This window comes from Heteronotia binoei, chromosome 2 (genome assembly GCF_032191835.1).
Source record: "Heteronotia binoei isolate CCM8104 ecotype False Entrance Well chromosome 2, APGP_CSIRO_Hbin_v1, whole genome shotgun sequence".
Lineage (NCBI taxonomy): Eukaryota > Metazoa > Chordata > Lepidosauria > Squamata > Gekkonidae > Heteronotia > Heteronotia binoei.
The window spans coordinates 191,099,156-191,113,642 of NC_083224.1; the positions used below are offsets into that span (position 1 = coordinate 191,099,156).

General features: G+C 56.1%; 1 protein-coding gene across 1 annotated transcript in view; it reads right to left on the bottom strand.

Annotated features, from left to right (window-relative positions):
- CPAMD8 (C3 and PZP like alpha-2-macroglobulin domain containing 8) overlaps positions 1-14,487 on the bottom strand; it is a 71,591-nt gene that overhangs the window by 20,207 nt on the left and 36,897 nt on the right. The window contains exons 20-24 of the mRNA XM_060233104.1: positions 14,238-14,300; positions 10,139-10,370; positions 9,866-10,019; positions 1,151-1,293; positions 920-971 (exon numbers count right to left, since the gene is read on the bottom strand). Coding sequence (XP_060089087.1) covers positions 920-971; positions 1,151-1,293; positions 9,866-10,019; positions 10,139-10,370; positions 14,238-14,300 — 644 coding nt within the window. The remainder of the gene's footprint in view (positions 1-919; positions 972-1,150; positions 1,294-9,865; positions 10,020-10,138; positions 10,371-14,237; positions 14,301-14,487) is intronic.

Below are 14,487 nucleotides of genomic sequence, written 5' to 3' on the forward strand. Positions count from 1 at the left end.
CAGGCCCACAAGATGGACATTTGACACCCTTGGGCTAGGGTGAATGTGATCATGCTCCTTGCATCCACACCAGGGCCTTTGGGTGCTGCGTAGCCATTGCTGTTCTGCGGTCAGCCACAAGAAGAATCAAAGCAGGGCTCCCCCCAAGGCACACCCCTGAAGTGTGCAATTCTTGTCCTGTTCCAGGCTCCACTCACTGTAGCTCTACATTCTCTAAAAAAAGATAGGATGGCTACAATTCTGCTGCTAGTTGGAAGTAAGTCCTATTCAGCACGGGTCTCACTTCTCTGGTTTACACTTTGCTTCTTCCCTCTCTGCTGTCAGACTGTTGCTTCTGCTTTTCAACTTAATTATTTCCTGTTCACCAAAAGTATTTCTTGGAAACAAATGGGAAGGGAGTGGGGGAGGGGGAAGGGAAACAAGAAGAATGGAAGGAGCAAAACTTCCAAGAATGGCTGCACTGGGAAAGCCTCAAGAACGGCTGTCCCCTTTGAGGCTGGGGATGCAGTTCCATTTCTTCTCTGCATCAGCTTTTCTGCTCCCTTAAAGGAAGCACAGTGGGCTGATCTAGCAAACAAAGCCCAGCCTAGTTCAGAAGCTGAGCTGCATCAGCAACCCAGTGCGGGAAAGCTCTCTGCCAACCCATGCCGAGCAGAGTGGGGCTGCAAATGCCTTGTAAGCCTGAAGAAAGCTACCGGGGGTGGTGGGGCAGGGCCAATAGAGGAAGCAACAGGAGATGCAGGGATGCTGGGGTCTCTATAAAAAGTGAGGGCCTGGAGAGGGCTCATTCTGGACTCAACGGCTCCTGTGGAAGTGTCACATTTGCCTGGGCTCCAATGATGTCAGAATCTCCTCGTCCTTCAGGCAGCCCTTCCCACCCCCAGGTGAGGAATCTGCTCCCACTGGAGGGCTCTCTTACCATTAGGGCAGAAGAAGACACTGTAGGTGTACTCTCTGGTCAACCCCTCTGGCTGCAGAAAGAGAGAAAAGAAGGCTGATGAGGCAGCTATGTCGGACACCACAGGGATGGGGATGGGGGGGTGGACACACAGTGCCTCTGCCCACTCGGCCCTCTGAGGGAGTCTGCCTGGGACTCCACAGGCCAGCGGAAACGGGTACGGGATGTGTCCACAGCAAGGAGAGAGCTTACCTCCACGAGGATGCTCCTCCGAACGTAGTCCACCCCAAAAGGGGCCTGCCTGTCCGGGTAGAACTCCTCCGCCTGCTTCCCACTCTTTGCAAACTGCAGCCCGTCCTGGCAGCAGCTGCTCTCCCCATAAGCAAAGGCTTTGGCTGGGCAGGAGATGAAGAAAGAGGTGGGCTGCTTAAGAGCTTCCAAGACATTGCGGGGGGGGGGGGGGAGTATGTTCTCAATAGGGTGGCCCCGATGAGGGCAGAAAGGGGGAGTGCAGCTTCTGGTCATAAATAGATACCATAAATCAGAAGGTGTTCCTGAACCCAGAGCTTGCGCTCCCCTTCCAGGAGGCCAGGGACCAGATCCGTGGTCAGCCTCAGAGGGGATGCTCTGTTGTTGGCATAGGGTCAGCTTTGGACCTCATCCCCAGGGCTTTCTTTGGGCTCAGCTAGCATGAGGTTGAAGGTCCAGCCTGACAGCTGCTGTGCCTCAGTTCCTGCAGCACAAGCCAACTGGCTGCTCGGAACATCTGCACACAGCTGTCCATCACACAGCAGTCTCTTTGCTTTGGATGCCTACCTTCCTTCATTTGGAACTGTCTCATTTAATGAAAAGAGCCCTGTGGCGCAGAGTGTTAAAGCTGCAGTACTGCAGTCCTAAGCTCTGCTCACGACCTGAGTTAGATCCTGGCGGAAGCTGGGTTCAAGTAGCTGGCTCCAGGTTGACTCAGCCTTCCATCCTTTCGAGGTGGGTCAAATGAGTCCCCAGCTTGCTGGGGGGAAAGTGTAAAGGACTGGGGAAGGCAATGGCAAACCACCCCATAAAAAGTCTGCCGCGAAAACATGTGAAAGCAACGTCACCCCAGAGTAGGAAGCGACTGGTGCTTGCACAGGGGACCTTTCCTTTTTTCCTTTCCATTTTATGAAACTTCTTACCAGCAGTTGGCACCATCTGCTTTTTATTTGATTTCCTCCAGTGAGGCCCCAAAGTGGTTTCCATCCTCCTCCTCCTCTCCTCCCCTTCATCTTCACATCCACCTGAGGAGGCAGGTAAGGCGGAGAGACCCCAAGGAGTCCCCCAACCAGCTTCCATGGCAGAGGTGGGATTTGAGCCTGGGTCTTCCAGCTCCTAGTCCAACACGTTAACTGCTAGGCCACCTGCTGGGTCTTTGTACTTGGAATGCAATCTTGCTGAAGCAAGGTGTCATGACCCAGACGGGGCTGCCATCTGTCACTGCCACCACTCTGGAATGAGGGTCCCTCGGGAAGGCCCAGAGTTCCCTCCTCCCAAGCCCTTCAGATTGGCCCTGGCTTTGGCCAAGGAAACAGGAGTGTAGACCAGGCAGAGGAACAAAGGACAACAAAAATTGGCCACGGTGTGACACAGAGTGTTGGGCTGGATGGGCCATTGGCCTGATCCAACATGGCTTCTCTTCTGTTCTTCTGTCTCGGGCAGTGATGCTCTGTAGTCTTGGTGCTTGGGGGGAGGGGCAACAGTGGGAGGGCTTCTAGTGTCCTGGCCCCACTGATGGACCTCCTGATGGCACCTGGGGTTTTTGGCCACTGTGTGTGACAGTGTCGGACAGGATGGGCCATTGGTCTGATCCAACATGGCTTCTCTTATGTTCTTCTGTCTGGGGCAGTGATGCTCTGTATTCTTGGTGCTTGGGCGGGGCACAATGGGAGGGCTTCTAGTGTCCTGGCCCCACTGATGGACCTCCTGATGGCGCCTGGTTTTTGTGGCCACTGTGTGACACAGAGTGTTGGACTGGATGGGCCATTGGCCTGATCCAGCATGGTTTCTCTTATGTCCACGGCAGCGATGCTCTGTATTCTTGGTGCTTAGGAGGGGCAACAGTGTGAGGACTTCTAGTGTCCTGGCCCCACTGATGGACCTCCTGATGGCACCTGGTTTTTTTGGCCACTATGTGACACAGAGTGTTGGACTGGATGGGCCATTGGCCTGATCCAATAGGGCTTCTCTTATGTCCTCACGTGTAAGGTTTATTTTACACAGGAAAATCAATAAAGGGCAAGCCAACAGATAAGGTGCTTTAAAACTACATAGCAGGGGTGGCCAAACTGTCGCTCTGGAGCCACATGTGGCTCTTTGACACATATTATGCGCCTCTCAAAGCTCCCACTACCATGTCAGCTTGGAGAAGGCATGTCTCTTTAAATCACTTCAGTGAAAGTTGCTTTATTTCCACACTCCCTTCCTCCCCAATCCAGTTCCTTCGTTCATTCCTTCCTTCCTTCCTGCCGCTCTCAAACACCTGACATTTATTCTATGCGGCTCTCACATTAAGCAAGTTTGGCCACCCCTGTTATATAGTCATGTGGGTGAAGGCAAATAAATAAAGTTCCTCAGGCAACTAGACTGAACTGTCCCTTGTCTGTCAGGCCCCCAGGCAGGCCTCGCTCCCCCTCAGAAGGAGGGTCTTTCCCCCCACACAGCAGCCCCCCCCCCCACCTGCTCAGCCTCTCAGGAGGAAAGACCAGAGTTCCTCTCCTGAGAGAGCTTTTAAACCATTCCCCTCAGAGCCTACTTGGATGCTGATTGGCTGAAACCAGCGCCAAGCCTTCTGGGGATTGTAGGCTGCCTCTCCCTACTGCGACACAGGCTCCTCAGGCCCACTAGGCCTCGCTCTCACAGCACAACACAGATCATGACTAATGTTCCCTCTAAGCTGCAGAGCCTTGTGAGCAAGAATTCTACTTTTGTGAGCAACTGGCATTAAAGTTGAGAGCTACTGCATAAATTATTCTGCTCTGGAGTCGTCCTTCCTGAGCTAAGACAAAACTGTGTGAGCTGGAGGCTAAAAATCTGTGAGCTGGCTCATGCTAACTCAGCTTAGAGGGAACGCTGGTCACAAACAATACTCTCTCTAACCTGCAGAGTCTTGTGAGCAAAAATTCTACTTTTGTGAGCAACTGGCATTAAAGTTGAGAGCTGCTGCATCAATTAGTGTGCTCGGGGGGGGGGGGGTCCTCCTTCCTGAGCTAAGACAAAAATGTGTGAGCTGGAGGCTAAAAAACTGTGAGCTAGCTCACGCTAACTCAGCTGAGAGGGAACACTGATCACAAGCAATGTTCTGTCTAAGCTGCAGAGTCTTGTGAGCAAAAATTCTACTTTTTGGGTTGTGACTGGCATTAAAGTTGTGAGCTCCTGCATAAATTATTGTGCTCTGGGGTCCTCCTTCCTGAGCTAAGACAAAAATGTGTGAGGTGGAGGCTAAAAAACTGAGCTAGCTCACGCTAACTCAGCTGAGAGGGCACACTGGTCACAAGCAATGTTCCGTCTAAGCTGCAGAGTCTTGTGAGCAAAAATTCTGTTTTGTGAGCTGCTGGCATTTTTCCTGAGCTAAGACAAAAATGTGTGAGCTGGAGGCTAAAGATCTGCGCGCTAGCTCACACTAACTCAGCTGGTCATGACACAAGGTCTTAAAATTCTGCCGTGGTGCCATGCCTCAGACTCCATGGCTCATGCAGGCAGTCCCTCCGAGCACCCCCAGGTAGGGTGGCCAGACCGTCCCGGTCTCCCGGGACATTCCCGGTTCTGGCCACCCAATCCCGGCTCCCGGGCTGCCTATACCGGGACCATTAAAGGTCCCGGTTTAGCCAGCCCCGGAGGCGGTGGGCCGCGGGCGCCGGCAAGGAAGGCGGCGAGTGAGGGAGGGAGCGTCCCTGCGCCTGCGCAGGGCCCCTGCGCACGCGCAGGGACGCTCCCTCCCTCACTCGCCGCCTTCCCCGCCCGCGCGCGGGGCCGGCAGCAGTGGCGGAGGCCTCTCCGCGGCCTCCGCTGGTCGCTGGAAGCCCTCCAGAGTCTCTGGAGGGCCTCCAGGGACCAGCGGAGGCCGCGGAGAGGCCGCGGAGCAGCCGGCGCTGGTCCCGGAAGGCCTTCCAGAGACTCTGGAGGGCCTTCCGGGACCAGCGCCAACCAGCGAAGGCCTCCCCGCGGCCTCCGCTGGTCCCTGGAGGCCCTCCAGAGTCTCTGGAGGGCCTCCAGGGACCAGCGGAGGCCGCGGGGAAGCCGCGGAGCACCCGGCGCTGGTCCCGGAAGGCCTTCCAGAGCCTCTGGAAGGCCTTCCGGGACCAGCGCCGGCCAGCGAAGGCCTCCCCGCGGCCTCCGCTGGTCCCTGGAGGCCCTCCAGAGTCTCTGGAGGGCCTCCAGGGACCAGCGGAGGCTGCGGGGAAGCCGCGGAGCACCCGGCGCTGGTCTCGGAAGGCCTTCCAGAGCCTCTGGAAGGCCTTCCGGGACCAGCGCCGGCCAGCGAAGGCCTCCCCGCGGCCTCCGCTGGTCCCTGGAGGCCCTCCAGTGTCTCTGGAGGGCCTCCAGGGACCAGCGGAGGCCGCAGGGAGGCCGCGGGGCACCCGGCGCTGGTCCCGGAAGGCCTTCCAGAGCCTCTGGAAGGCCTTCCGGGACCAGCGCCGACCAGCGAAGGCCTCCCCGCGGCCTCCGCTGGTCCCTGGAGGCCCTCCAGAGTCTCTGGAGGGCCTCCAGGGACCAGCGGAGGCCGCGGGGAAGCCGCGGACCACCCGGCGCTGGTCCGGGAAGGCCTTCCAGAGCCTCTGGAAGGCCTTCTGGGACCAGCGCCGGCCAACGAAGGCCTCCCCGCGGCCTCCGCTGGTCCCTGGAGGCCCTCCAGAGTCTCCGGAGGACCTCCAGGGACCAGCGGAGGCCGCGGGGAAGCCGCAGAGCACCCGGCGCTGGTCCCGGAAGGCCTTCCAGAGCCTCTGGAAGGCCTTCCGGGACCAGCGCCGGCCAGCGAAGGCCTCCCCGCGGCCTCCGCTGGTCCCTGGAGGCCCTCCAGAGTCTCTGGAGGGCCTCCAGGGACCAGCGGAGGCCGCGGGGAAGCCGCGGAGCACCCGGCGCTGGTCCCGGAAGGCCTTCCAGAGCCTCTGGAAGGACTTCCGGGACCAGCGCCGGCCAGCGAAGGCCTCCCCGCGGCCTCCGCTGGTCCCTGGAGGCCCTCCAGAGTCTCTGGAGGGCCTCCAGGGACCAGCGGAGGCCGCGGGGAAGCCGCGGAGCAGCCGGCGCTGGTCCCTGGAGGCCTCCAGAGGCCAGCGCCGGTAGCGGAGAGGCCCGGCGCTGGTCCCTGGAAGCCTCCAGAGGCCAGCGCCGGCAGCTCCCTCCCTCCCTCGCCGCGAGGCCGCCGCCGCAGGCCCGCAGGACTCGCCGCCGCCGCCGCTGGACTCTCCGCCGCCCTGGAATCAGGTAAGGGGGCCGAAAGCGCGGGGGGGGGGCGGGGGGCGGCCTTCCTTTCTTCCCTCCCTCCTCCCTCCCTTCCTTCCTTCCCTCCCTTCCCTTCCTTTCTTCCTTCCTTCCCTCCCTTCCTTCCCTTCCTTCCCTCCCTCCTCCCTTCCTTCCTTTCTTCCTTCCTTCCTTCCCTCCCTCCCTCCCCCCTTCCTTCCCTCCCTCCCCCTTCCTTCCTTCCTTCCTCCCTTCCCTTCCCTCCCTCCTTATGTTCTTATGTGACACAGAGTGTTGGACTGGAGGGGCCACTGGCCTGATCCAACAGGGCTTCTCTTATGTTCTTATGTGACACAGAGTGTTGGACTGGAGGGGCCACTGGCCTGATGCAACAGGGCTTCTCTTATATTTTTATGTGACACAGAGTGTTGGACTGGAGGGGCCACTGGCCTGATCCAACAGGGCTTCTCTTATGTTCTTATGTGACACAGAGTGTTGGACTGGAGGGGCCACTGGCCTGATCTAACAGGGCTTCTCTTATGTTCTTATGTGACCAGAGTGGTGGAGTGGATGAGCCATTGGTCTGATGCAACAGGGCTTCTCTTATATTTTTATGTGGCACAGAGTGTTGGACTGGAGGGGCCACTGGCCTGATCCAACAGGGCTTCTCTTATGTTCTTATGTGACACAGAGTGTTGGACTGGAGGGGCCACTGGCCTGATCTAACAGGGCTTCTCTTATGTTCTTATGTGACCAGAGTGGTGGAGTGGATGAGCCATTGGTCTGATCCAACAGGGCTTCTCTTATGTTCTTATGTGACGCAGAGTGTTGGACTGGATGGGCCACTGGCCTGATCCAACAGGGCTTCTCTTATGTTCTTATGTGACGCAGAGTGTTGGACTGGATGGGCCACTGGCCTGATCCAACAGGGCTTCTGTTATGTTCTTATGTGACGCAGAGTGTTGGACTGGATGGGCCACTGGCCTGATACAACAGGGCTTCTCTTATGTTCTTATGTGACGCAGAGTGTTGGACTGGATGGGCCACTGGCCTGATCCAACAGGGCTTCTCTTATGTTCTTATGTGATGCAGAGTGTTGGACTGGATGGGCCACTGGCCTGATCCAACAGGGCTTCTGTTATGTTCTTATGTGACGCAGAGTGTTGGACTGGATGGGCCATTGGCCTGATCCAACATGGCTTCTCTTATGTTCTTATGTGACAATACTGACTTTGATGGACCCAAGCACTGATTCAGTGTAAGGGAGCTTTGTGTTTGTGACTGGAGTGGACAATACTGACTTTGGTGGACCCAAGCACTGATTCAGTGTAAGGGAGCTTTGTGTTTGTGTCTTCTGGTGCAATTTTGTTCTCAGATCCTGTATTTACTTCATCAGTATATGGGATAAGGCACTTTCTCAACTGTGCTGCATAATGCAGCCTATTTATTTTGTCCTGTTTGCTCTGTTGGCTCTATCTGCGCCACCTTCATCACTTTCGGGGTGCGGATCCCCCAGTGGGGTGGTCTCCCGACTCCCTCCGCCGGCTGTTTCTGATAGCCCTGCGCCCCCTCTTTCATTTGATATGTGTCCCGTGCGGGTGCCACCCTCCCGCCGGGAGATGCCGCAAAATGAGCCCCCTTGAGGCTTATGGCGGCAGGGCTCGGGGGAAGCGAGCTAGACTGCTGTTCTTTTGAGGGGTTATAGAGTGTTTCGAGCCCGTCCCTGTGGCATCGGTCCCATCGTTGTAGGGCCCAGGGGGCCGGCGCAGCGGCCTGCTGAAGCAGCCTGTCGGTCACTTCCGGGTTCCTGTCCTGCATCTCGACCTGTGTTATTAGTGACAGGCTGCTTCGGCGGGCCGCTGCGCCGGCCCCCTGGGTCCCACAACGATGAGACCGATGCCACAGGGACGGGCTCGAAACACTCTATAACCCCTCAAAAGAACAGCAGTCTAGCTCGCTTCCCCCGAGCCCTGCCGCCATAAGCCTCAAGGGGGCTCATTTTGCGGCATCTCCAGGCGGGAGGGTGGCACCCGCACGGGACACATATCAAATGAAAGAGGGGGCGCAGGGCTATCAGAAACAGCCGGCGGAGGGAGTCGGGAGACCACCCCACTGGGGGATCCACACCCCGAAAGTGATGAAGGTGGCGCAGATAGAGCCAACAGAGCAAACAGGACAAAATAAATAGGCTGCATTATGCAGCACAGTTGAGAAAGTGCCTTATCCCATATACTGATGAAGTATATACAGGATTTGAGAACAAAATTGTTTCCGGCGGTGATATTTGGGGGATTTTTGGGGACGTCACAGGAAGTGCTGTGAAGTCACTTCCTGTTTCCGGCAGTGGCATTTGGGGGAAATGATGTCATTTGGGGGAAGTGATGTCAGAGGAAGTGATGTCAGAGGAAGTGATGTCACTTCCCGTTTCCGGCAGGTGACGCGGGGAAATGATGTCACAGGAAGTGGTGTCACTTCCTGCTTCCGGCGGTGGCATGACATCACCGGAAGTGACGTCACTTCCTGTTTCCGGCGGCACGCGCGCTTTGCGCGCGCACACCCCTACCTTCCCCCCCCCCCCAGGTGTCCCTGGCTGGCCTTCAGACATTATGGTCACCCTACCCCCAGGAGGACAAGTGGGGGGGACCCCAAACCTGGTGGATTGCTCACCCATCCTGGCAGAAGGGGCTAGAGGGGGGGAGGGAGACGAGAAAGATGGGGCTCCTCAGCCTCTTTCCAGAGCAACCCCATAGCAACCATTGCTCAAGGTCAGCTGGGGGGGGGGAGGCAGGGAGGTGTTTCCTTCCCACCCCCTGGAGGCATCAAGCCTCTCTTGGAATCAAAGAATCCTAGAGTTGGAAGGGACATCCAGGGACATCTAGTCCAACCCCCTGCACAATGCAGGAAACTCACAAATACTTTCCCCTAAATTCTTATTGGAAATGGGAGGCCAGATTAGGAGGGCCGATGCTGAGACCTATTTATTTATTTAGTTTTAGCCTGCCCTTCCCGTAGAACAGGCTCGGGGGGGGGGGGGTGTTACATCATAAAAACAATCAACAACAGTAAAAACAAATTAAAATATATAAAATCTAAAACTACATAGTGACAATAGAGACTAAAATGGCAAATTCTGCCTCACTTGTCCAGGTCCAGCAGGTCTTATAGCACTGGGATGGAATAGAAGATATTAGAAGATAGAAGAAGATATTGGATTTCTATCCCGCCCTCCACTCCGAAGAGTCTCAGAGCGGCTCACAATCTCCTTTCCCTTCCTCCCCCACAACAGACACCCTGTGAGGTGGGTGGGGCTGGAGAAGGCTCTCACAGCAGCTGCCCTTTCAAGGACAACTTCTGCCAGAGCTATGGCTGACCCAAGGCCATTCCAGCAGGTGCAAGTGGAGGAGTGGGGGAATCAAACCCGGTTCTCCCAGATAAGAGTCCGCACACTTAGCCACTACACCAAACTGGCTCTCTGAAGGGGAATGAAGGGGGGAGGCCAGTAACAAGTGACCCACACACGCATGCACAGAGCCTGACCTGTGATGTTGTTCTGTCCCAGTTTGCTGAAGGAGAGGACGACCGAGGTGGGCTTTGCTTCCCCAGGGGCCACGCACTTCTTCCTGGTCAGGTGGTGTTTCCCAGGATGCCCGACAAGCTTTATGCCTTTGGGGACCACTATCTTGACGTGAACCTGCGGGGAAAAACGACGGCTCCCAACCTTTCTCTGGAACGGTGCAGCCAGGCCAGCAGGGAGACGGGTTGCCCCACCTTGGTCACCTGCTGCTTCCCGGCCAGAGAAGCCTGGCTTACCTCCAAGCACACCGCTAGGTAGTTGTGGACGGTCAGCGGGATCTTCGTCTGTTCCCCACGGATGACGCGGTACGGAAGGGTGAACTCGATGAAAAAAGCCTTGAACGTCTTCAGGCTGGCCTGTCCAGCCACGCCCATCCCTCTCTCCTCAGACATCCCCACGGCCTCCGTCAGCCACGTAGTGATGGAGTCTGGGACTTGAACCTGCAGCTGGGCTTCGCCGGTCACCTGGCTGCAAGGCAGAGAGGAGGAGAGTGGGGTGCCCCGGCCAGGACGAGGGTCGCAGACAGCACTGCAGGGCAAAGGCTGCCAAGGTGCGTCCAGATTAGCCGATAATTGGAGAGCCAGTTTGGTGTAGTGGTTAAGTGTGCGGACTCTTATCTGGGAGAACTGGGTTTGATTCCCCACTCCTCCACTTGCACCTGCTGGAATGGCCTTGGGTCAGCCATAGCTCTGGCAGGAGTTGTCCTTGAAAGGGCAGCTGCTGTGAGAGCCCGCTCAGCCCCACCTGCCTCACAGGGTGTCTGTTGTGGGGGAGGAAGGGAAAGGAGATTGTGAGCCGCTCTGAGACTCTTCGGAGTGGAGGGTGGGATATAAATACAATATCTTCATCTACCTCACAGAGTGTCTGTTGTGGGGGAGGAAGGGAAAGGAGATTGTAGGCCGCTCTCTGTCCTTGAAAGGGCAGCTGCTGTGAGAGCCCTCTCCAGCCCCACCCACCTCACAGGGTGTCTGTTGTGGGGGAGGAAGGGAAAGGAGATTGTGAGCCGCTCTGAGACTCTTCGGAGTGGAGGGCGGGATATAAATCCAATATCTTCATCTACCTCACAGGGTGTCTGTTGTGGGGGGGGGGGAAGGGAAAGGAGATTGTGAGCTGCTCTTAGACTCTTCGGAGTGGAGGGCGGGATATAAATCCAATACCTTCTTAATATCTTCTAATTGTGAAGCAAACATTTGTCCAGATGGCACCACTGAGTATGTTCTCTGGCATCTTCTACTTTGGTTTTCCATCTCCTCCCTTCCCCTCTCCAGTTCTCATTTGTGGCATTTAAAGAACAAGGCTAAAATACAGCCGCCTGTGGCCACCTGCCCACTCACAAGACTCCCTTTTTGGCTGTTTTTAAAGCCACGCTTGACACTCCTGGAAAGAAAACTCTTGTTATGCTCAGTCCTCATCTGGGGGCAACGTTTTAATGACTGTCTCTCTGCACACAGTGATTAGTAATAATAAAGAGAAATTAATGTTTTCTTTCTTTTTTATTATTGTAAATTACAAAAGAACAGATCTTGAAAAATGAAGAGAGGGAAAAAGGAATAAGCCATGGTTTCAGTTGAAAAGGAAAAAAAAAACCAGCAAATGCTGTCCCCCCCCCCCCCATGAGCTGTTTAAGGGATCAATTGAGGACGAGAGCAGAGACCCAGAAACATCTCCGTCAGGTGAGAAACAGGAGATGCTGGGCAGCATGTAGGAGCAACGTCGAATGAGATGGTTTGAACCCTTGTTGAAAGGGACTGACTTTTAAGTGACTCTTTTGACTGGATTCCCAGTGAGAACCCAGGGCTATATTGAACCTTTGTTAACTCCGCTTCCAGATGACTTCAGGAAAGCATTGTCTGAACACCACAATGGTGTTTTCCAAGGACAACTCCTGGGAGAGCTCTGGCTGACCCAAGGCCATTCCAGCAGCTGCAAGTGGAGGAGTGGGGAATCAAACCCGGTTCTCCCAGATAAGAGAGCTCTGGCTGACCCAAGGCCTTTCCAGCAGGTGCAAGTGGAGGAGTGGAGAATCAAACCCGGTTCTCCCAGATAAGAGAGCTCTGGCTGACCCAAGGCCATTCCAGCAGGTGCAAGTGGAGGAGTGGGGAATCAAACCCGGTTCTCCCAGATAAGAGAGCTCTGGCTGACCCAAGGCCATTCCAGCAGGTGCAAGTGGAGGAGCGGGGAATCAAACCCTGTTCTCCCAGATAAGAGAGCTATGGCTGACCCAAGGCCATTCCAGCAGGTGCAAGTGGAAGAGTGGGGAATCAAACCCGGTTCTGCCAGATAAGAGAGCTATGGCTGACCCAAGGCCATTCCAGCGGGTGCAAGTGGAGGAGCAGGGAATCAAACCCGGTTCTCCCAGATGAGAGAGCTCTGGCTGACCCAAGGCCATTCCAGCAGGTGCAAGTGGAGGAGCGGGGAATCAAACCCTGTTCTCCCAGATAAGAGAGCTCTGGCTGACCCAAGGCCATTCCAGCAGGTGCAAGTGGAGGAGTGGGGAATCAAACCCGGTTCTCCCAGATAAGAGAGCTATGGCTGACCCAAGGCCATTCCAGCAGGTGCAAGTGGAGGAGTGGGGAATCAAACCCGGTTCTCCCAGATGAGAGAGCTCTGGCTGACCCAAGGCCATTCCAGCAGGTGCAAGTGGAGGAGCGGGGAATCAAACCCTGTTCTCCCAGATAAGAGAGCTCTGGCTGACCCAAGGCCATTCCAGCAGGTGCAAGTGGAGGAGTGGGGAATCAAACCCGGTTCTCCCAGATAAGAGAGCTATGGCTGACCCAAGGCCATTCCAGCAGGTGCAAGTGGAGGAGCGGGGAATCAAACCCTGTTCTCCCAGATAAGAGAGCTATGGCTGACCCAAGGCCATTCCAGCAGGTGCAAGTGAAGGAGTGGGGAATCAAACCCGGTTCTGCCAGATAAGAGAGCTATGGTTGACCCAAGGCCATTCCAGCGGGTGCAAGTGGAGGAGCAGGGAATCAAACCCAGTTCTGCCAGATAAGAGTCCATGCGCTTAACCACTACACCAAACTGGATCTACACCAAATAATGGACAGAGGCTCAGAAATTATGTCCGCATCACGGTTTATAAGTTCTGATGCTGAGAGTGGTTCTCTGTACCACATAGACCTCTACCATCTTGGACACGCTGCTTTAAAGGGAGCACCAGGGAAAGGCAGGCAGCTGGCAAGGGGTTATTTCTCCAAGAGTGCTCAAGGAAGTCAATATGGTGAGCAGGCGCTGGGCAGCAGGAGACACAGAGGCCAGGCCTCAGAACCTGGAAGGCAAGCTGGGAGCCCTGACTCTCCCAAGTGGGCAATCCCGTACGTACAAGGTCAGGTGGTGGCCGCCATCTACTCAAGAGTGGAAGAAAAGCCTCTCCAGGGGTTGAGAAAACTGAGAGGAGCTGGCAAGCGGAGCAGTCCTGTCCTGCCACAAGACTACCGAGAACAACCACACAAGCTCCGCTTCCCTCTTCCACCTGGTTGGAAAGGCCCACGCACACCTGCTCCCCCTTGGAAGAAAGGCCCAACAGGGCTGGCTGCTCATGCCCATGCCAAATTGAGAAGCTGCCATCTGCTCCTTCCTCTTCCTCCCACTCCCAATTAGTCCGGCCTCGGCTGGAATCCCTTTGGCGGTTTCCCAGGTGGACCTCTCGCGCTCAGCTGAGCTGGTGCAAAGTCCCTCGCCGGGAGTTTCTGTCAGATGGGATTGCTAAGCATTCGCTTGAGATTTCCTTCCTGAGCTGAGCCGCATCTGGGAGGGATTAGTCATGCCTTTTGACTGCTTTTGTGCCAGAAAGAGCTACAGCGAGAGTTCAGGTCATTTGAGAGGATGCCCGTCTGAAACAGAGAGCTGACAGGGCTGGCTCCAGTGAGGGAAGTCCCAAGGGGGCCTCAGGGGACAACAAACTCCCTCAGCTGCACACCCCAGAGGAAGGTGGAGAGGCCGACCGCACTGCTGCCGCCGCTCCAGACAACAGTGAGCCTTCCGCCTGGCCAGGCTTTCAAAATTGGGCAAACAGACTGTCTTTAGGAGCCTTGGGGTACAGCGTGATCCTTGCCCCAGTTTCAGGGCAGAAACGGGACTCCTCCGGCTTTCTCCCTTGTGCCCCTTCTGCAGGAGGGAGGGGGATCTTCAGCAGGGGGCTGCCTGCCAAAGCCCCACAGCTCCATGAAGTCAAAGCAGGGGACAGAGCCAGAAGTGTGCAGCGAGTGCCATGGCCCCAGTTCCAATGTAGGGATGCGGGGGGGGGGGGGGGAGGATCCCCGGTGTGAGAAGGAAGGCCCAGGGGATGTGCCCACAGCCCAGGGGAAGCAGAAGCAGAGGCCCCAGAGGTACCTGACGTTTAAGCAGCGCCAAAGCCACGTCTCCGGGAAGAAAATTCTTTTCTTCTTTTCTGCCCTGTTGAAGACAAGAAGAAGAAGAAGATATTGGATTTATATCCCGCCCTCCACTCCGAAGAGTCTCAGAGCGGCTCACAATCTCCTTTACCTTCCTCCCCACAACAGACACCCTGTGAGGTAGATGAAGATATTGGATTTATATCCCGCCCTCCACTCCGAAGAGTCTCAGAGCGGCTCACAATCTC